Consider the following 23,402-nt stretch of genomic DNA (forward strand, 5'->3'; position numbering starts at 1 on the left):
GCAGAAAGGACAAAGAGAAGACACCAAAGAAAATTCCAGCTGCTGTACGATTTTCCTTAGAGCTATGCCAGGACTCATACTCTCCTTTGTAGATAAGCAGAAGAATGGGAGCATAAAGTCTCTTTTTGTGATATCTGCGCATTTGGAAGCCTCTTCAATTGTAACTTCACGCTGTGTTCTCACGGTCCTGAAAAACTCCAGGATGTTCCTTCTTTTTTATGTTCAGGGACACTATTAAATCCCCTGGACCCCAGGCCCCCTGACGGGCATCCTTTTAGTGTCTTACCTGAGTTGATGTAAAATGTGAGGTGCCCAACCATGGTGGCCTAGTGGTCAAGATTCAGCGTTCTCACGGCCGTGACCTAGGTTCCTTTCCCAGTCAGAGGACCACACCACCCGTCTGTTGGTTGTCATGTTGTGGCAGCTATGTGTTGCTGTGAGGCTGAAAGCTATGCTACCGCGACTTCAAATACCAGCAGGGTCACCCATGGTGGACAGGTTTCAGACTAGGAAGAATTTGTGGACCTGGCCACCCACTTCCAAAAATATCATCTATGAAAACCCTATCAATAGAAGCAGAGGATTGTCTGATAATAGCGCTGGAAGGTGAGAGGATGGCGCAAAAAGATGGGGCAGGGTTCTGCTCTGCTGTCCACAGTGTCACTAGGAGTTGAAATTGACTCAATGCACTAATAACAAAGATGAGAAATCTGTCTGTTCATTAAGTTTTCATCTAGTTCTTGCCTGAGGTTTGGGCAGGACACAAGTTTCCTTTTAGTTACCGAATTGTGACATAAAGAAGCGCTTACTGGAAATTCTTGTTCCTTGTATATTGGACATAAAGAGGTGTGTTTTCCTTAGCTGGTAGACAAGAGGCAGTTGTGATGATTTCCTTGAAAAACATTAACCCGAGTCCCCACCCACAGGTAGTCACTGGTGATTGTTTCTTTGGGAGGAAAGGAGGAGGAATAAAACAGAATCAGAGGGAGGCAAACAACAAGATGAACATCTGAGCTCTCTCCCGGAAGTGTGGGTGAGTAAGTGGGGCCTGGATCTGGAAAACTAGTAGTACAGGAAAGTCCATTCCTTCGCTCAGGGTATTATTACTCACCTGTTTCACCACTGCAAGCTCCTGAATGTGAGCATTAGATTAAACAAGGTGAAGAAGACCCACTCATGTGTATTTAGAATTCATTCTCTGTTCCTAAAATGGAAACTTGACTTTCCTGAGTTCCAGTCAGAAGAGGTTTGTGCACCTGATTTCCAAGGTTTCTTCCAGCTCTTCTCGCCTCCAGCTTTCTCTCCATTCCAATTTATCATACCCACGATAAAGATTTTTGGCTCATGGAAATCTTTGAGAAGCTCAGGAAAATTCTGGACCTTCTCCCCTGAAGTATGCTCATCCCTACAACATTTGCACACATTTCAGGGGGTTCATGAGCTCCTCTGAAGCTACTGTTGTAAACCCCTACCACCCTAATCTGAGAAAAAACCTTCAAAAACTCCCTATTGCCTGCCAAATATGTTCTTAAAACCTGTTGGCTGCCATTCAAAACTCCCCACACTATGAGTACTATCTATCCTTCCAAGAACGGCTCCCAAAATTCATTCATTTAGCTTACATACATTTGAACACTTATCCCTTATAAAACATTAAAATTATACATTTTATGTATATGTTTATATTTATGTATATATGCAAATATATACATATTAAAATATAAATATTATACTATAGAAATAATATATTCATGTATTAAATAATATAATATATAAAGCATAAAATATTATATTAGAAACAGAGGGGTATCAAAGATGTATAATATACAGGGCTTGCTGTTAAAGACTTTACAATCTAGAAAGAAAGATAAGATAGGTAAATAAATTATAAAAGTTAAAAAGTAGCCATGGCTGTGGCAGATACTGTTGCTTGCCTACTCAACAGCCATTTTCTCTTTATTTCTTGCTGTCAGAGCAAAGATTTTGTTCCATCGTTTATCCCCAATGGAACTGATTTTATTCAGCACTTTAAAAGGTACACAAGTGAGAGAGGATAACTTTTTTCTACTATAGACGTCAGTGTGTGAACAGTGAAACATGATGTCTGGAACTCCAGCAGCCATGTTGTGACTGAGGGGAGTTTTAGCTAGTGGAAGACCCACTGAAAGCGACAGATCAGAAAGAAGGAAGGAACCTGAATCCTTGATGGAATGGTGGAAATGACTTGACCAACCAGGGAACCAGTTGTCCTCCAGACTTCTTGTTAGTGAAATAATATATCCCTTTATAATTTAATATATTCTGAGTTGTGTTTTCTGGTACTTGAGTTGAAAGCATTCTCATGGATATAATTGCCTTAAGACAGGCATGGATAATGGGCTTTAGGAATCAGAGCGGGAATAGACAAGTGAATGAATCAGGTGTTTAACTCTGACTATGTATGGATATATATGGATGGATATGGATATGGATATATATATATATGATGCTTATATAAATATATATATTTCTTTCTTTGCTATCTTGAGGCAACGTGGCATAGTATGAAAGATCTGGGACTTTGGAGTCATTCAGCCTCTGCTACTCCCAGCAGTGATACTTTGGGAAGGCTATTTAATTTATATGAGCCTCAGCATCCTCATCTATAAAATAACACGATACTCCCTTCCTCACATGGTCTTGTGAGGGTTAAATGAGATGATATACACAAAGTGCTTGGCACAGAGCCTGACGCATGATACACTTTCAGCATATGATATCTATCAATATTATTTCTTTTATGAAAATAAAAAATTTTTCTTGAGTAGCTCCTGCATGCTGGGCACTTTCATAGGCATTGATTACAACAGGAAAAGAAATCCAACATGATCCCTGCTCCCCCGGAGCTTATGATCTGACTAATGGTGACACCAATAAAGGTATAATTATAAACTGAGGTGTGTGCTCTGAAGTGAAGGCCACAGAGCCATGAAATCATGTGAGAGGTGAACCTGACTTTGCCTTGGGTTAAGGAAGGGTTCACTGGGAAAGTGGGGTTTGAGTTTGGGGTTGGGGTCATCGTTCTAGCTTTACAGAAGCAAATACATTTAGTTACTTGTTCCTGGACTGTAAGCTTCTTAAAGTCAGGAATTAAATTCAGATAATCATATATTCATTTATTTATATTGTTTGTGTCCAGCGCAGTGACCAGGCTCATCACAGAGAATCATAAATATTTGTGGACTGAATGAATGAACCACTATGACTTTCACTCTCCTTGTCGGAAAAATGGGTATAAAATGTCTACTTCTAGGAGATGAGGACTATAAAGCACTTGAACACATAGTAAGGGCTCAATAATTGGTAGCTTTTATTATTATTACTATTATTATTGCTTTATAATTTACATGCATTAACTCTTTTACTATATTATAAGCTCCAGGGTGGTGAGAAATGAGTCTTATCTATCTTTGATTATTCCAGTGTTCTCAACACAGTGTCTTGCATAGAATAAATTCTCTGTAAAAATTCAGAGAACACATGACATTCTCAATTAGGAATTAAATTGACATGTTAAAGAGACTATGTACATTGAAAAAATAAGTTAGCAAAGCTAAGTTAATCACTCTCTGTAGGGAATACTTACTGCCAAATTTCTAGAATAAAGATAAAATATATAGAAAAAAGACCTCTAAAAACTGTTGTAAAAAGAAGCCAGAATCCTGTGTGGAGAAGAAAAGAACTTAGAACAATTCATATCGAATGCCATGCATGTAATTAAAAACTCACAGCTTTAATGTCCCCCTTTCAGAGACTACCCAATCTAGGGTAACTAGTCTCGAACACTCTTCTCTACTTTAATTCTTTGCATACCACGTATAGACACCTGGTATTTTTGCTTTTCAGCTGATCGATTTTCAAGTTGCTTGACTCTCCCCACTAGAATGTAAGTTCTCTAGGACCAGGGATCTTGTCTGACTAGTTTCCTTGCCATAGTCACAGCACCTAGAGCTGTATTTTGCACATAGTTGGTGGACAAATGTATACCTGTTGAATAAAGGAACACGTACGCAAAAGTAATACTCTGTATTATTGACGGATGTGCATGTACCTTTGCAAAAATCTAAAAGAGTATTGGAAGAATAAACAAGAATCTTTGGGGGTAGGGTGGGTAGTGAAGGGTCGGGGCTTGGGGGATGGGACTCAGCATGGTGGTTAGAGGGGACATTACTTATGTGTGAAATGGTGATTTCCTTTAAAAAAAATAGATGAAAAGCACAAGATGACAAAATGTTAAATATTTTGATGATGAGAATTTAAGTGTCTGTTATATTATTCTTTGCACTTTTCTGTGTCTTTTAAATTTCTCAAAACAAAGAAAAAAAAGAAATTCTGAATGGACAAGAGTGAATTAACCCCTTGCAGTTTTACAAGACCTAAAGCTCTCCAATGTACTGTTACCTACACTTGATCATCACAATAATTTTGATGTAATTATTATCTACTTTATTTTATGCAGAAGGAAAATGAGACCAAGACCGATGAGGCGGCTGCCGTGACCACCTCTAAAGTCAGGGCATGCTTGACTGAACTTGACCTGGTGATGATCTCTCTTTCAAGAGATAACATCAGGGCCAGCCTGGTAGCGCAGCAGTTAAGTGCACACGTTCTGCTTCGGCTGCCCAGGGTACGCTGGTTCGGATCCTGGGTGCGGACATGGCACCACTTGGCAAGCTATGCTGTAGTAGGCATCCCACGTATAAAGTAGAGGAAGATGGGCACGGATGTTAGCTCAGGGCCAGCCTTCCTCAGCAAAAAGAGGAGGATTGGCAGCAGTTAGCTTAGGGCTAATCTTCCACAAAACAAACAAAAAGAGAGATAACGTCAATGTCCTTCAAATCTGAGCACTAGATAAGAAGTAAAAAGAAAACAGCTTTGAAGCCTATAGGCAAGAGACCCAGAAGAGTTAAATCTAAATGGATGGACAATGAATGAGCAAATATTTTAATACAAAGAAAAAATACACTCCAAATGACCTTAGGTAAATTGCTTAAACTTTTTAAAGCTTATTTTCTTCACCTATAAAATAGAGTATTTACCTACCTCATGTGTATTTCAAAGGGATTGTATAATTTATGCATTTATGTAGTACATAAATTGTACAATTTGTATAAAAGACACGGCACAGTATCTGGCACTTAATAGATTGGATACTTTTGTGTTTCCTCTTGGTTTCTTATGCTCCCATGTATTATGTTGAACCACTGAAAATTTCTTTTTTTGTGAGTAAAATTGATTGACTATGGACAATTTTGTGAGGTTCATGCTATCACTCTATGAATGTAAGCTCTGATTCTGCTGTCAGCTATCTCATCTCAAATTCACATGTGTGAAAAGGGCAGACCAGAGTTTGAATAAAACTGGTAATTATTTGGGGCTTGGGCTTGCAAGTCCATTTGCAGGATAGATAAAAGCGATTTGCAAGCGTGGAATGAAGAAAAGGATAGTCCAATTGGCAGAGACAGGTTTACATAATCAGGGTTAAGCAATTGCAAACTAGACAGCTGCTCAATAGCTTTTGGCACCAAAATATATTGACCAGCTGGGATATCATTAATACCTAACAGTTTTATCCTTATGACCATATTTTGGCCAATGAGGTTGTCTTTGACCACCAAAGGGTATAATATATTCTGAAGTAAATGCCACGTGTGTATCTGTGTATCACATATTCTATTACATTGATGTGTGATAGAACATACACTAAATATAAATGCATTCGCTTCTTTGGAACACCAGGTTAGATGGTGTGATTAAAGAGGAATAGAATTTAAAAATATTGATGTCTTTTTTTAAAAAAAATAATCATTATTCTGGGAAATGCTTTTTTTGTGTATACTGAAAGTAAAGAGATCCAAATAAAATAATTTTTAAAGACGAATTTTTAAAGAATGATTATAGAAAAAGAAATATGGCTAGGGAAAACCAGTTCTGCACAATGTATGCATACAAATGAGTACAGACAGGAGAAATGTAATCACGGAAAGATAGTGATTAAATGACCTTAACAGAAAGCTGTTTGAAGTGTCAGAAGAAACACTTGGGCCATTGTCATTAGCCTCTGAAGCCATTTCAGAAATGCTACTAGCTAGGTGACCTCCACATAGTGCCTTTCAATTATGAGACAGACAAAATAAATAAGGAAAAAATATAAGACAATTGAATGCCATGACATTTCCCAGAATGTTTCATACACTAAAATTTAATACATTAACGTATTCAGAATATCTTCAGGACTCACAATTGCAGCATTTGAAGAATAAAATTTGTAATACCAGGTTTTTACATAGTAGTAAAAAACGGTCCTCCAAACGCAGAACCCATACTTGCTACCTAATCCAAAATGCGTGTGGATAAAGGATTTCACTGTAAATTGTTTCAATGTTAAATCCTTTGCATTTTATTTAATTTGACATCTACTGGCATTCCTTGGTCACTTTTGTTAGCATCTCTGGTTGACCTTTAACCCAGGAAAGGATCATGGCCTTTTCCTTGACCATAATACAGGTACTTTTTTAGCCACAGATGATTGTTCCTGGTCCCTCTGTAAACCACTAAAAGTAACGTCAATGTTCCTTCTTCAAAGCCGAAGACCCAACATTATGAACTTTATACGAAGAGTATCAAAAGTAAGGAGGTAACCAAACAACTTACTCCTTACATCTATGAAGCTACTGCCTGACATGCAAAGGCAGCTACAAGTATGAGGAATCCTTTCTAAGAATACGCCCCCTGTCCTTTTTTCCTGATGCTTTGACAAGCTATTAAAAAAAGCCCAATCTTATGGCCTAGTTTATTTCTTTTGCTTCTTCAGATGGCTTTTACCAAAACTTGGAGACAATAGATCATGGAATATTAGTAGTGGAAAGGACTTTAGCAATCAACTAGTTCAAGTCCCTCATTTATAGGAGAAAAAGTTTAGGTGGAGAAAACTTTTCTACTTGTTAACTTGTTAGCATCCTATGGCCAGTTAGTGGCAGAGCCAAGACTAGATCCCAAATGTGTACTGATAATTGGATGAATACCATTTCCTCTAAATTGTTCTATCTTACTACTTTTTAAATCACCTTCCCTTAAAATATTATGGACCCACTAAATGTTTCCATACTGAATAATCAGCAACTTTGCCATTGTGGTTTTGCTTTTCAAAAGTAACAGTGGGATAGCTTTTTAAGTTGAAAATCCTGGGATAAAGGGATCCTGGGCATGAAATTCTGCCCGGGAGCCTGCCTGTAGGAGGTATCCATGCTCGTGCTCCATCTTCACCTTGCACTGGCACTCCTCCACCAGCATCACCACCTTGACCACGGGGGCAAGGCCAGTGCAGTTCAGCTGCAAGTGCATCGTGGTGAACTTGGCAGGCAAGCAGTGGAAGCAGAAGGTATGGGGGTGCTGCGCAGCTCCAGGAGAATGAACAGACGCACACTTCCCAAAGCAAAGGTTGTTCTGTACAACTACTTTCTCACAGTCTTCATGGCTGATAGTCTAAAAGGCAAGCACATCTCCATTAAATTATCTTGAGTCATTTCATTAACACATATGATGCAAAAGCTATAGACTGTAAGTCTGAGGATAATTTAGACTAAAATTTCAAAACCTTTTCAATTTTGGATATTTTGCAATATCTAAGTAATGGTATCTACAGGGGCACAGAGTGACCAGAAATCTTATCTAGTTGGATGTTACCAGATGAAAAAATTCGAATGGCTAGCTTCTTATATAAGTAATGTGCCATATCTTTGTATTCCTTACAGATCATTGTGCATAATAGATTCTCAATACGTGTTTGTTCAGTTGCTCAGAGAATAGATCAGAACATCAAGAGTTTAATTCTATCCTACGTCTCAGGGCCTATCATACATTCAGATTTAGGAAGCTGCATGAAACAAGGTTGCAACACATATGCCTGCGGATCCTTATGCATTATATCACTTTTGCCTCTCCCATAACCCTATACACCTAGCTCCAAGTGCACTTCAAAATATATGAGTCAAACACCTTACATTTAATTTAATTAGCAATAGAATTCAAAATAAGAGTTTCAAAGGAAATTTGATTGCATGATTCTTAGGAGCAATTTTCTAATTGCATACGGCCAACAAAGCAGTCATTCTTGTTTGATATTTGACTCGTCATTGTTACACATCCTTGCCTTTTCAGGCAGAATACTTAACTGCCCTGCACAGTCAATTACTTTATAATACTGCCTGCTTAATTGGGCAGCCTTATTGGACTGTAAAATTTTACTCTACCCTGTGTTGCTTTTGGTTGAGTATCTTCATGTTTAAGGGCCTGATGCAATTTCTCAATTTTAATTTAAGATTTGGAATGTGGGGGTTGCCAGGACTGACTGGGGGAAGCAGATATGGAGTGCCCCTTCGTGTTAACAGTGTAGGATCAATCACAATAACCACAAATCAGCCAGTGCGACATGAGTTAGGAGACAGGCATTTCTAACGAGAGGAAAGGTGATTTTGCACTGAGATTATTTTTTGGAAGTTTATGAGAAAGTAAGTTGAATCAAATCACTTTTGCTGTTGTAATACTAGAAATGATATGGCAACTTCTGCCTGACAATGTCAACATATTTGATAGAACTTTGAAGTAGTTAGGAATGAAATACAGGGGTTAAGACCACCATGCAGTTGTACGGGAGTGTTTGGGGAGGGGTCCAATTATTCCAACTTCTCTACAGATGGAGTCGACTTACTCATCCTTATCCTAGTAAAGTGTAGAGATAGAGCTAAAGAGAAGTTCTGGCAATTGCTGTAAATTCCCAGTTTCCTCAATGAAGGTACAGTCTTACTCATCTCTCTGGATAGACCACCCCTAACATAAAAATAAGTCAAGAAATCCCCATAAAACCAAGCTCTGTGTCATAAATATGAATGATTACAATATTGGCGGTACCATCATACTATTTTTGCAGCATTTCCACAATACCAAGAGTCAATGGAAAGTTTAGAAGGCAATTTGGTATGTTTTGCCAAATCCTATGATGAGTGCCAGAGGACCAAATCTGAGAGTTAGGCTTCTGGCAGCTTCTTCTCCTACTCTCCACCTACCTCAGCTCTCCATCCCCTTCCTGCAAACCCTGGTTCCCTCTCCCCCAAGAACACATACCTGGCTGAAGGGCACTGTTCTACAGGTCTCCTGATGCACTTCATGGCTTTTGATGGGCAAGATGATCCCCTGAGAAGCCGGACTCATTCTGAACATGAAGTGGTGCCAGAATTTTTTGGCTTCTTCCCGAAGAGGAGATTTCTTCACTTGCATCCCATCCTTTGGCTGAGTGGGGGCATGCAGCCCAGGTGGGAAGTTCTCACTGATCAAGTCATGAGGTGGGTGCACTTCTTTCTCAGGTTTCTTCCAGAACCTTCCAAACCTGGAGAGCATCTTCTCTCTCTGCCTCTGGCCTTCCCCTGCAGTGCTGGCACCTATCAGGTGTGGCACTGCAACAAACAGATCTGGCTTTTCCTCTGCTTCCTCGTGGTTGCCCACGGGGAGCTCTCTGCGATTCCTTTCTAGGAGCACGAGAGAAGCAGACCTCGGACTCTGGCGGCCAGCCCAGTGCCTTGCAGCCTTCCCTAGAGGCAGGAGCACCAGCAGCTGAAGTAAGAGGAGATGCATGCTGTCGGGGGCCCACACTTCTTTGAGATTCACAGATGGCAAGGCGCAAAAAGGAGGCTCACTCTCTGCAGGACTATGAACAAGGAGATCCTATATATAGATACCTGCCTTGTGGGATGGGAAGGCAGGTGGTCAGTAGCCAGGCAGGGTAAACACATTTATTGTTTGCTTGGATTATGTAGTGCTAATGGTGTCCTGCCTTCACTTTGGTTTTGTGTATTTTAGAAGGCCCCAGTGAAAGCCTGGGACCCAGGGGGTAATTAGCTGACACTTTATTGTCTGAGACTGAAAGAGCAGTATTAGCAAAAACAACACATTCTTTGCCGGGATTTCCCATCACTGCTCTTAGAAGAAGGACCAGAGTCAGCTAACATTTGCGGTGCATCTGCTTTGTGCTGGGATAGAATAGATGAGATGTGTTTTTATGAGAGAAGTGTGTCAGACAAAACTAGAGGCATATATTTAGCAAAATCCCAGGTCTTTAGGCTCTTCTCACACACACTCACACACACACACACACAAACACACTCACAGGAGTGGTCAAAGAAGTATATCAAAATTGTGTGGAAGGGAAAGGAAGAAATAGAAGGATGTTAACTTTGGTGAGCAGAGGACTCTCCATTTACTTAGATGTGGTTGGGGTTGTAGATTTTTGTATTGTAACAGAGTAAAGGGAATATATCCTCCTTCTCCACACATGGAAACTCACAATTCGCAAGTTAATCCCCTCACCTTAAGAATCAAATACTTGGTGCTAAATTTCACAACTGGTGGGTCATCAGATAAACTCTTTCAATTGTTCACAAATTTCTCAACAGGATCCTAAGTAATAGTCAGCTCATCAGTCTTCAGTGAGGATGGGGAACTGTCTCCCTCAAGCCGCCCTATTGATTTTTTTCCTTTCTCTAAACAAAGAGCCAGACTTGAGAACGTGGATTCTAAGAACCAGATTTGATAGCTCTGGGCATGAAGCTGGCTGGTCAATTCTTTACCTCAGAGAATCCACACCATCTTTTTTATTCTGTAGCAACTGATGACGAGGTTAAATAAAGATGGAGACAAACATATTTCTTCAGGATCAAAGGAAAACTTGTTAGGTGACTCTCATTCAAAAATGTTATAAATTGATGTGGATCAAGGCAGCCCCAGGGAGAGAAGCCCAAGGCGTCTGGCTTACATGCTGATCTGTATCATCCTCTGGGAAGCACAGGACATCCTGACTTGATTCGTATCTAAAGTTGTAAGACCACACAATAACCAGACCCCACCTGCACTGATACCATTTTAATGACTTTTGCACGTGATCTTTCCTTTGTCTAGTAAAAATAAGTCACATACTCATGCCTTATAAATTTAGCCCTAACCCTCAACACATTGCAGCTCTTCACTGCCCGTGGGTCCTGCCCCCATGCTATTCTCTGAATAAAGGAGCGCTACTACCAGACCTTGAGAGTTCAAGAAATCTTTCTTTCGACTCCTCAGCTCACCGAGCCCACGTCATAAATCAGGCAAGGATATGAGAAAGAAACACATCTAAGGGCCAGCCCAGTGGTGCAGTGGTTAAGTTGGCACGTTCTGCTTCAATGGCCTGGGATTTGCAGGTTCAGATCCTGGGTGCAGATCTATGCACTACCTGTCAAGCCATGCTGTGGCAGGCATCCCACATAAAATAGAGGTAGATGGGCATGCATGTTAGCTCAGGGCCAGTCTTCCTCAGCAAAAAAAAAAGAAAGAAAAAAAGAAAGAAACACATTAGAAAACTGAAACTCCAGAATTGAGACCAATCGACTTTCCACACCATTTGAACAGTATTTTCATTGGGAATCGATCCAATACTTGCTTATATTTCTCCTCTTTCAACTTAATCACCCTATTCCTTGCTTTCAGTAACATACATAATCCTGGAACATGTCCTCTTTTTTTTTTCAGTACTGATTAAGCTTTCTTCCCAAGAAGAGACCCATTAGAATCTTTTTTCCAGACACTTGTGTTCTTTTTAATCGTCATGTCTGATTTCTGTGAGATAAAACCTCAAGTGAGTTCCTTTACCTACAATAATGCACTATTTTATAATGCACCACTTTTTCAGAATTCTATCAAAAGAGATATATTTTACTTGAACCAAATAGCCATAGAACCTGTGCTACTATTAATGACGGTAGAGCTGATTCATACTAAATGAGCATTACTATTTTCCATATTGTTTTAATTGCCTGCTGTTGGAATTTCTTAATTCCCCTCGGCCACCCAAGGCAATAGGCTTTCCAGAGCTGACCACTCTGCCCCTTGATTATAAATATAGTATGGACCCAGCTCTGATATATTTCCTGATCCTTTTTAAACTCCACATTTAGTGCCTGAAGTTCCATTGCCATGGATGAGAGTATCTAGCATTTCCCCAAAGGGAAGACTATTCCAAGGATTCCAGGCGGGGTCTCAGGTTGCTCGTCTCTGAACATAGGATGCAATTCAAATAATTTCTGTTGAATTAAAATTTGTAGCAGACTCACTTTGGAGGCCATGCTAGATCTAGAAGATGATAGAAAATGATACGAACTTGGCTCCTGCCCTCAAGCAGGTTGCATCGTCTAGTGGAATCATACATTTCATAACTTTATTATATTAGCTGTAGGGATGTCACTTATTCATTTGTAACTTTTTTTTAGTCCTAAACTCCTCTTCTTCTGATCCTAATTTTGCTGTTTATAAATGTCATTTAAAAACTACTCGTGGAGAATTTCCTTTTGCTGTTCTGTCATTCCTGTTGAGAAAATGTGCAAATATCTTGAAGGGTAAATATAGCAAAATAAAGCCTTCTGTGATGAGAACTATGGTCCCTAAGTATGGCTTTTACAGCTAAGGGCAGATGACGTTCGCCTTTCACCACTGTGTCCTTTCATCAAGCCTAAAGCTATGTATATGATACGCTCTATTTACTTTTAAGAACATAGACAAACATTTTGGAGCTTTCAGCAAAAGCATGCTGCCTCTTGGGTCTCTGGTGATACAGGCATCTAGTTACCTCTCAGTGTGAATGAAGCCAAATGGAGCTGGGTGTGGAGAGGGCCTCCAGTCACAGCAGGAAGCCTGTGTATGGAGAGAGCCCCACAAATTGTTGGTGTCCTTAGTACCAAATGCCACAGTGAAAGGCAGGCCTGAGCCTACATGACCCCAAGCCTGCTAAGTCCACTTCCTGGGACAACGTCAGGCCTTTGTGAGAGCCAGAGGGGCCAATCTCATAATTCATTCCAATTTACAATTCAGTCTCAGCACGACCTGAACTCTCTGATTTCAACCTGACCTGGTTTTCCTAGGCACTAAGATGTCCTCAGGACCAGATAGAGCTCCCAGTGTGCTGTGAGAGGACAGTAACAGCTACGTCTTCTGTCCCTCTTATGAATCTCAGAAGGGAGCCAAAGAGCGGTCTCGTGTGCTCTGAGGGAAAACAGAGAGGCTAAGATCTTTCCTGAAAACCCTGGATCTAAACCCACAAAAGGTGAGAGGCAGTGTTGGGGTAGGAGGTGGGCACTGGAGTTAAACTTAAAGACAGAAAAGGGAGTGGGTTGATAAATTTGTGGAAGGAATCTGTTTAGGGCACATCCATTGCCTCACAACTACCTCTCTCTTCAAAATATGGAATAGCAATAGTGTTATGGGAGTTTAGATTATTTAAAACAAGCAAACAAACAAAACAAGGCAGAATCGTTCTTTTCTTTTCCAAAGGACAGGAAAGAGGGCAAGTTAGGGTAAGTGGTTTCCACCTAAACCTTTTAACATGATTCAGTTTGGTAAATTATTCAAAGTGTAGAACTCTCCCCCCACTGCACTCCCCTCCCTGCCACTTTCTGTGGAAAGAGCACATGAGGAAGGACCTCACTCCCCAAAGCTGCTCACTTATTGGACTCATTGATGCATTCATCCACACAGCATGTATTTGAGTGCCAACTCTGTGCTAGGTCCTGGGAGTAAAATGGTGAGGGTCCAGGCCCAGTGGAGTTTGCAGTCTGTAAGGAGAGTCTGGTTTATTCAACATAAGTTACACAAAGAAAACCTAGGCAGCACCATTCCTGTACTAATCAGAGACTTTCCAGTAGATCCAAATCCCAAAGGCACTGTGCACTGCCACATTGTGTTTCTGCTAATTTTATTCAATAAATATTTGTTGAGTGCAAGGAAGTGCAATAGATGTGTGATAATTTTCTTTTATTTTTGATTAGGTAATAAATATAGGTAAGAACAAAATTCAAATAACACAAAAAGTTGTGCAATGAAAGACAAATCTTCCTCTTACCTCCCAGTCCTCCTGTCCTGCCATGGAGGCAATCGCTGGAATCAACTTCTTTGTGGTCAATCTTTTTAAGTTGTCACCTGTTGTGGGCCAAATTGTGCCCCCCAAAATCCGTATGTTGAAGTCTTAATCCTCGGTACCTCGGAATGTGACTGTATTTGAAGATAGGGCCTTTAAAGAGGTAATTAAGTTAAAATGAGGCCGTTAGGGTAGGTCCTAATCCAAGAAAACCGATGTCTTCACAAGAAAAGGAGATTAAGACAAAGACACACACAGAGGAAACACGGTGTGAAGACACAAGGAGAAGACAGCAGTCTACAAGCCAAGGAAAGAGCCCTCAGAAGGAAACAATCTTACCAACGTCTTGATCTTGGACTTCCAGCCTCCAGGACTGTGAGAAAATAAATTTCTATTGTTTAAGCCCCCCTGTCTGTGGTCCTTTGTTATGGCGGCCCAACAGACCAATTCATCCCTTGAAGAGAACAAAATGTGTAGCCAATAGAGAAGGACAAAGATTAAATGGCATAGCATGCCACAAAAATTCCCCATTTCCGCTTTTAGGCACTGATCCCTGAATTCCCTTTTAAGGTCAGATTATTCTGTTCACAGTGTCAGTGTTCTCATTGTTCTCTGTCCGAAACACTCCCACACTATGGAGAAGCATTTTATTTTTTGCAACTGAGGATGTGTCTATTACAGTGTACAAGTCACGGATAATACCTAAATGTGACTAATGAACTTCTTATCAAGATTGCAGAGGGGGCTCCTGCCAATCTGAGAAGTAGGCCAAGGCGGCTGAGGTGACTTCTCCATGTGCCCTGCCATCCATCCATCCCCCACTGCCCACAGCCTCTATGTATGGCCAGCCCAGGATGCCTTCACTGGTGCTAAACCTGTGTCGTGCTTCTTCTTTTCCATCCTTAAAGTTTACCTTGATCATTTTTCATTCTGCAGAAAGCTGCTCTCAGAGAGAGTAATGTAACTGGAAGTAACTCTGGACTTGAAGCCAGAAAAACTTTATCCGATTCCTGGCTCTGCCTTACAGCTTGTAAAATACATGATCTCAGGTATTTAACTTCACGTCCATAAGCCTTGCCAGGGACAATACCAGCTGCCCTGTCTTCCTTACCTGGCTCATTGCCTTTTTTGTTTTTACTCCTCATCCTATTACCCTGGGTGACTTCAGCGTCCACATGGATGCGTCTGACCAATAACATGCCATCAGTATTACATGATGTCCCATTCAAACCCCTGATAGAAATCTGATGACCCCGCTCCAACTGGTCTCCCCATCCCCATCACATTCTGACCCCTGTTATTACCAGGAATTGCTCCACCTCTAAACTGTGAATTTCACATTCTACTCTCTTGTGACATGCTGTTCTATCAGTTCTCTCACTCAGTTGTGCCTACAGCATCTGTTTTCCGCTTTATCCTTGCAATAGCACTACCACAATTGTCGTTAAATAATTATCTGTGTCAACATTTGTTTAACATCTGTCTCCACTTTAGATTTTAAAGTCCCTGAAAGTAGGGGCTATGTCTTTCTTAGTCACCATCTCAGGCTCTGGAACAGTTTTTTCCATGTAGTAGATGCTCAAAAATATTGTTTAAAAATAAAGGAATGTATGAGTGAATATTTAGAATTGTCTGGTCTTCACTTCCTTCCCTATCTGGCTTGGATTCATGGCCCATCACTTAAAACTTTTGCAGGATTGCCAACTCCCTTGCTCTTTTTTCCTTTTCTTGCACCCATTTAGTAAAATTTCACCCCTGGAAATACCCAGCTGTTCACTTTCCCTTGGCCACACCTGGGCTGTGGAATGCAGAGATGATGACAAAATGGCAAAAACTGAGTCTATACAAATTAACTATCTCCCATCTTAACAGAACCCTCAATTCTGCCCAACAATCTTTCTGATTACTCTAGTCAACTCTCTCTTCATTTTCCATATAGATTATTTAAAAATCTTCTCTGATTATTTCAAACCTTTGTTCTGCCTCTTTCCTCATTTTCAATAAATGACCTCACCCCTTCTTCCACAAAGAAAGATCAAAGCCATCAGATGGGAGAGCTTCCTCCCAAATGGAAGAGTTTCCTCCCATTTGACCATCACACCATACCAATTCACTCCTCCTTTCCAATCTGCCCTTGGAATTCCATCCTTTCCAACCTACTTTAACGAGTAGTCTCCTCCCGTATCATCAAACTCCCTTCACTCCAGTGGCTGCCCCCCATCAGCATTTGTAAAATGTTTGCTTGTTTTGAATCATTTTCAAATGTCTCGATTTAATAAAAGGTTTCAGGTTCTGCACTTCGGCGTTGTCTTCTGCCTTCACAGGCAAATTTTGGGAAGAATTATCCAAACCCATTCTCCACTTTCTCATATCCTCTGACATACCACCTCACTGAAGTCTAGCTTTTTGCTCCAGCACTCCTTTAAATCTTTCTTCCCAGGATCAATCATCCATGCCTTCTTGTAGCAATTGGAACTCGGCAGCATTTTACTCATTTCTCATTAATTTGGTCCTACATAAAATGGAGAAAGAAAGGGAGGTCAGAGTGGGAGAAAGAGCCATGAGAATCCTAAAGTTTTAAGCTACAAGAACAGACCTGCCATCCAGCCAGCTCTCTAGATAGTAGAGGATTTTTACAAGGAAACCAGCTCACTCATAACACCAGGATTTGTTTGGGGCTCCAGAAGCCAGGTCCCTTCTTTACTCTGCCATTTAGTGCTTCCTCAAACTTGGCTTAATTTGGGTGCACAAATATCATCCTATCCAGGGAATGAAGGCTCCTCCAAGGCTGGGTCTGTGTTTGCTGGAAACTGCACTGTCAGCAACTTTGACAACAGGGATTTTTGTTTAAAGCATCTTTCTGTTTCTTTCCCATTCCTGGCTCCTCGCTCGGCACTTTGGAAGTTAATGAATATTCGTTTTAACATACCAAATCCAACAAAAATGTGGGCAGAAACTTCTGACACAGGTCCTTATTGTGCTTTGCTTTCTAAGAGGTATCTCTCTGTCCTGGAGAACTTATCCTTAATTCTCTGTGTTTAGACCCTGTTTTAAAATCAAATTTCCACTGGATCTGGGAAGACTCAGAATAAACCTTTCTTTATTTTCCAGCTTGGCTCAGTCTCAGAGTAGGTCTTTGAACTTTGTCCTACCAGACACAGTTCCCAGGCAAGTCTCTCCTGGAGAATAATTACACTCCTAGAAAAGGTAACTCATGCCAGAGGACTCTATGTGTGTTAGGTAACTTTATGTAGCTTGTAAATTGTTTTCCTCCCTTTGGAAGATGGGGGTAACGTATCACCAACAGAAGTGAGTGTAGGGGACATCCGTCTGAAAACCATTCTCCCACTGGCCACCTTGCCAGTTTCTGCTTATACAATGCAGACAGCTTGGGGGAACCATATTGTCCCTATAAGCTCATAACACATGGACAAATGATTAAAAACACATGGAAAAGAGTTCCGTGGCTAAACTAAAATTCAGATGGGAATGGAAAATCAACTTGCAAAGCTTTCAACTGACTCAGGGCCAAATGTAGGACAGAATGCAAGGAGAAGTTGCCAAAAGGGAGGGAAGTTGGAGAAAGAAGCAAGTCCCGGATAGGAAACCTAAAACAATGACACCTTGTATTGACAATTCTCTCTAAGTCTCTCCAAGAGTAGGCACCAAAATCAACTCTGGAAATATTAAGACCATCATTTCATGAAAGATTTTAGACAGATTTATATTTTCTACCCTCTATAAATAAAGGTTGGCTTGACTCTTTTGGCACCTTCTACGCAGAAACATAATGTTAAGTATCTGTAACATAAATATTAAAATATTACACACTTTTCCCTCCAAGGTGTGGGAATTAAATAACAAGGTGGCATGAGACAAACTGTGAAAAATCACGACAATAAAATGCAAAAGCAAAGCAGAACTTTCCAACCAAGCTTGCCTTCTGTTGTGCACCTGACCCTGGGCCCAAGTTTGCCATAAAGCTGGGTAGGCTTTAGTCATATCTGCAAAAGTTAAAATCCTGGTTCAAATCTGAAACTCTAAGAAGCCTGTTATTTGCAGCTAGTCACTAAAATGATCCGATTCTGACAGGTAGGAACTATGTAGACAAGAAGGTGATTTACTAGGAGCCAAGCTCTGCTAGTCTTCCACTGTGAAACACCTTTCTCTCTGTTTAGCACCATTTAAGTCTTCATGTGTTCATCTGGGGGCATGGTGAATCCTCAACACTTGCAATAAGTGTGTTCCTTAAATACTGAAGGCAAAAAAATTTTTGAAAGTGTGGCTGCATGGAGGAGCCATTCTTAGAAAATAACTATCACCCAAGTCCTTAGCCAACAATCTTTTAGCAAAGCAATCCTTTCTGTCACGTGGAAAACTATCCCCTAACTTGTCTCTCTTTATGATGAGAGTCGTGTATCATAGATCATATCTGAAAGCAAGACATACGGGGTTTTAAAAAGGGTCTCCCTGGTCATCTGAATTTCTCCCCAAACTGGAAACGTGTCCATGTTCAACACAAATATTCTAACATGCAGGAAAGTTCTTACTTGTAACATGGAACTTTAGAACCCTCCCATGTCACTCTCCCACCCCCAGCTCCTGCTTGGTTGCTTCCTGGTGAGGAAGAGCGCTGTTTGAAATTGTCATCCTCTTCCAAGTACTTTGCATCACACACACACACACATGCACTTTACAGCTTTTAGAAAGATGTCTTTATTGAGTGCCAACTATGTCCCAGGCGTATTCTTTATAGTTTCACATTTAGTTTTCACAACAATTTTTCCAGGAAGTTATTGCTATCCCCACTTTATAGGTGAGAAACCTAAGTTTAGGGAATTTAAGATGCACAGCTAGTAAGAGATGGAATTGAGACATAAACCCACCTCACGTTTTTCTCCCCTGTCAGTGTGTCTATTGCAATGTAGCTGTTAAAATGGTCATACATTATTTTATATTCTGCTATTTTAAATTAACATTATGATAGAATTATAATTTTAATGGAGGTAATATAATACTCCATTAAGCATTCTTCCGTCATTAGATATTTAAATCATATAATTTTGCTCCAATTTTTTATTGCCCCTGAAATAAAGATATCTTCATGCATAGAGTTTTTATTTTCCTTTGAAAATTTTCCGTTATGTAGAAATTATTTTGTTTCTCTTTCTTTAAACAGGTTTATTCAAGTATAATCGACATACAATATACAATACGTATTTAACGTGTACAATTTGATAATTTTAGATATCTACATGCATCTGTGAAACTATTACTACAATCAAGATAGTGAACACATCCGTCACTCTCAAAAGTCTCCTTACATCCCTTTGTGATCCCTTCTTCTGCCTGTTCCTGTCCTCCTCTCCCATTCCCAGGTAAATCCTGATTTGCTTTCTGTTACTATAGATTAGTTTGCACTTTCTAGGATTTTCTATGAATGGAGTACATACACATTATGTATTTTATTTTGTCAGGCTTCTTTCACTCAACGTAAGTATTTTGAGAATCATCCATGTTGTTGTATCAATATCTCATTTGTTTTTATTCCTGAATAGCAGTTCATTGTGAGGATATACTATAATTTGTTCATCCATTCACATAATAATGGACATTTGGTTGTTTACAGTCTTGGCTGTTACAAGTAAAGCTGCCATTGAACATTCATGTCTAAGTATTCGAATGGAAATAGGCATTCTTTTCTCTTAGGTAAATACCTAGGAGTGGAATGGTTGGATCATATGGTGGGTATATGTTGAACTTTTTAAGAAACCACCAATTTTTTTTCCAAAGTGGTTGGACTATTTTATATTTCCACCAGCAGTGTATGAGGGTTCCAGGTCCTTCACATCCTTGCTAACACTTGGTATGGTCAGTCTTTTAAATTTTAGCCATTTTAATAGCTGTATAATACTATTTCACTGTGACTTTAATTTGCAATTCCCTAAGGACTAATGATTAATATGTTGACATATTTTCATGTACTTATTTGTCATCCATATAACTTCTTTGGCGAAGTATCCGTTGAAATCTTCTGCCTATTTAAAAAAATTTTTATTATTGATTTTTAGGGCATTTTTTTTCCAATATGGTCTGGATACAAGTCCTTTATCAGATATACGTAGAGTAAATATTCTCTCCCAGTGTGTGGCTTGTCATTCGCTTGACAGTGTCTTGGCCAAGATGTATTTTCCTTTTGTGTATATTGTTGGATTTGAATTGGTAAAATTTTGTTTAGACTTTTTCCATCTGTATTCATGAGAGATATTGGTCTGTAATTTTCTTATAATATTTTTGTATGGTTTGGTATCGGAGTAATACTGGCCTCATAGAATGACTTAAAAAGTATTCCTTTATCTGCAATTTTCTGGCTGAGTTTTGTAGAATTGATACTATTTCTTCCTTAAATATTTCTAGAATTCAATAGTGAAGCTATCTGAACCTGGAATTTTCTTTTTGAGAACGTTTTAAAATATAAATTCAACTTCTGTAATAGAGGATTTCTTCATTACCTTTTTTTATTGAGCTTTGATAGTTTGTGTCTTTCAAGGAATTTGTTCATTTCATTTAAGTTGTGTATTGGTGCAAGCTGTTTATGATATTCCTTGTTATTTTAGTAGGATGTATTCTATAGATTCTATAGAATGAGAAGTGATGTCACTTCTCATTCCTGATATTGGTAATCTATGTCCTCTCTCATTTTTCCTAATCAGTCTGGTTAGAAATTTGCCTATTTTATTGACCTCAAAGAACAAGCTTTTGGTTTCATTGGTTTCCTCTATTGCTCTTCTGGGGTTTTTTTCCATTAATTTCTCCTCTATTTTTTATTTCCTTATTTCTGCTTTCTTTTTTTTCTAGTTTCTTAAGGTGGAAGCTGAAGTGATGACCTTTCTTCCTCTCTATATAGGCGTGTAATGCTATAAAATTTCCCCCAGTACTGCTTTAATGGCATCCCACAAACTTTGATATGTTGTGTTTTCAGTTTTATTCAGTTCACTCTACTTTCTAAATTCCCCTCTGATTTCTTCCTTAGCCCATGAGTTAAAGAAGTCTATAATTTAGTTTCCAAACACTTAGGGATTTTCTAGAGATATTTCCATGATTGATTTCTAATTTAATTCCCTTGTGACCAGAGAACATATTTTGTATGACTTGCATCCTCTCAAATTTATCAAGACTCATTTTATGTCCCAGAATATGGTCTGTCCTGGCAAATGTTCCATGTCTACTTGAAAGGAATGGACATATATTCTGCTGTTGTTGGGTGGAATGTTCTATAAAAATCAGTTATGTTAATTTGGTTAACAATGTCCACACTTCTATATCCTTACTGATTTCCTGCCTACTTGTTCTATCAATTATTGAGAGAGGGTTAATATTAACATTTCTGACTGTAATTATAGATTTGTCTGTTTCTACTTGCAGTTCTATCGTTTTTGCTTCATGTATTTTTAAACTTTGTTATTAGATACATAAATGTTTAGGATTATTATGTCCTCTTGATGTATTGACTCCCTTAAACTATAAAATAACCTTCTTTATCCTCGGTAATATTCTTTGCTCTAAAATCTACTCTGATATCAATATAGCCACTCCAGCTTTCTTTTGATAGTTTTAGGATGGTATATCTTTTCCCATATTTCTTCTATAGAGTAACTTGGGATTGACTGCCTTTGGGAAGCGAAAATACAGGTGGGGATAGAAGCAAAAGGTGAACTCATGCTTCATTGCTTGGCAAAAGTATTGTGGGGTTACCATAAGGCTTTTAATGGAAGTGTTGGTTGATTTTTTGTTCCTTTCTGTCTTAAGATAAACTAAACTTTATTGCCTAGCAGAATACAAGACCTATAAAAACTGTTCAAAATGAACAGTTATATGTGTAAGTTATGAGGATAGTATATTCATTTCCTGCATGATCCTGTTCTAAAGACTTGTAAAATTAACTTTAAGAAAATCATGGCGTTCTGGACATTACAGACATCCAGACACATTCTAGCATAAGTAACAGTTCTCCCGTGATTGATGGGGAGAAAGAGGAGAAAGACCAATAAAGCAGTACTGTAAATTTAAAAATACATCCAATTGGCATTCCCTTCCCTTTAACCAACTATTTAAGCAAATAAACGAAAACCTGGGTGAGACATGGGGCAAAGACTGGAAAAAGTATCTTGGATGAGTCAGAAAAAAACACAGCAAATATATCAACCCATTTATAGCTTTCTAAAATAAAGTTTTATATGGTGATTTTTAATGGCATTTTTTTATTGAGATATACTTCTTATAACATAAATTCACCATTTAAAAGTATACATGTGAGTGGTTTTTAGTATATTTATTATGTTGTGCAACCATCACTACAATCTAATTCCAGAACATTTTTATCCCCTCATAAAGAAACCCTGTACCTGTTAGTAGTTAGTCCCAAATTCCCCTCCCCCCCTCAACCCCTGGCAACCACTAATCTACTTTCTGTCTTTACAGATTTTCCTATTCTGGACATTTCGTATAAATGGAATTATTCAATACGTGGCCTTGCACATCCATCTTCTTTCACTTACAATATTTTCAACTATATGGTGGATTTTATCATACTCATCATTCAGAGATATTTTACTTGAATATAATAAAACCCATTGCTCAGAGTGGAAATAGATACAGGAATAATTGGAGGAGGTCCAGCCTACAATTTGGAAGACCCTGGTTCTAGTGCTGGTTTCATCCCACTTTAACTTCTGAGGACTTTGGTCTCTTCTGCTGTATAAGGATGTTAGATGAGATGATATCAAAAGTCTCTTTTGCTCTTCCTGTTACTCCAGGAATCTCAAAAACAGAGAGACACACACTGCTTGTCTTTTTTGGAAAAAAATATTTATTGCAAAATCAATTAACTAGATTTGAAAACTTTAGTTCCTAACTTGATCTGGAGACAGGAAATTTGGGACAGCTGCTATCAACAACACTTTGACCTGATTATAAACTCAGGAAGTTAACACCAACTTCTTTATCAGGAAGAAATATAACAAAAGAAAGCCTGAGCTGTTTGCACCGGTGTGTGTTTTCCTCCAATTCTGAAAAGGGATAATGTAATCAATGGTTTCCACTGTGACTTCCTCCCTGATAAAAAGCTCCATGCTTAAAATAAGTATTAGAAAGTTGCATATATGGCACTATGCATTTATACTTTTATTTTCCTATCTCATTCACTACAATACCTCCATATCTAGAACAATGTCAGGAGCAGGGTTGGTACTCCATATTCTATATTTGTTGAATGAATAGGTGGATGGATGGGTGGGTGGGTGGATGGATAAAAGTCATGTAATTAAAGGCCGATCTAAACAGCAAAGATTAAAAAAAACTACGTTGAGTTTTCTTCTCCATCTCTTCTTACAATGGTAGAATCATCGAAACCTAAAATGCATGTGTC

General features: G+C 39.1%; 1 protein-coding gene and 1 long non-coding RNA gene across 9 annotated transcripts; one reads left to right on the forward strand and one right to left on the reverse strand.

Annotated features, from left to right (window-relative positions):
• Positions 1–935: 935 nt before the first annotated feature.
• Positions 936–23,342, forward strand: LOC138920497 (uncharacterized). Its single transcript, XR_011431773.1, has 4 exons — positions 936–1,033; positions 9,188–9,380; positions 19,223–19,353; positions 22,457–23,342. It is a non-coding gene; the product is annotated as an uncharacterized lncRNA (long non-coding RNA).
• CER1 (cerberus 1, DAN family BMP antagonist) lies at positions 4,957–14,510 on the reverse strand. 8 transcript variants are annotated; one of them, XM_070249092.1, is made up of 5 exons: positions 14,315–14,478; positions 13,961–14,128; positions 11,303–11,377; positions 9,163–9,742; positions 4,957–7,524 (listed from the first exon to the last, which is right to left on the reverse strand). In XM_070249092.1, exons 3-5 carry the CDS (start codon positions 11,326–11,328, stop codon positions 7,210–7,212), a joined length of 921 nt encoding a protein of 306 aa, XP_070105193.1. In that variant the 5' UTR covers positions 11,329–11,377; positions 13,961–14,128; positions 14,315–14,478; the 3' UTR covers positions 4,957–7,209. The 8 variants fall into 8 exon arrangements, with proteins under 8 accessions (XP_070105193.1, XP_070105195.1, XP_070105196.1 ...); XM_070249094.1 differs by having other exon boundaries at positions 11,115–11,377; XM_070249095.1 differs by lacking the exon at positions 11,303–11,377 and having other exon boundaries at positions 14,315–14,510.
• Positions 23,343–23,402: the final 60 nt, after the last annotated feature.

This window comes from Equus caballus, chromosome 23, assembly GCF_041296265.1.
Source record: "Equus caballus isolate H_3958 breed thoroughbred chromosome 23, TB-T2T, whole genome shotgun sequence".
Lineage (NCBI taxonomy): Eukaryota > Metazoa > Chordata > Mammalia > Perissodactyla > Equidae > Equus > Equus caballus.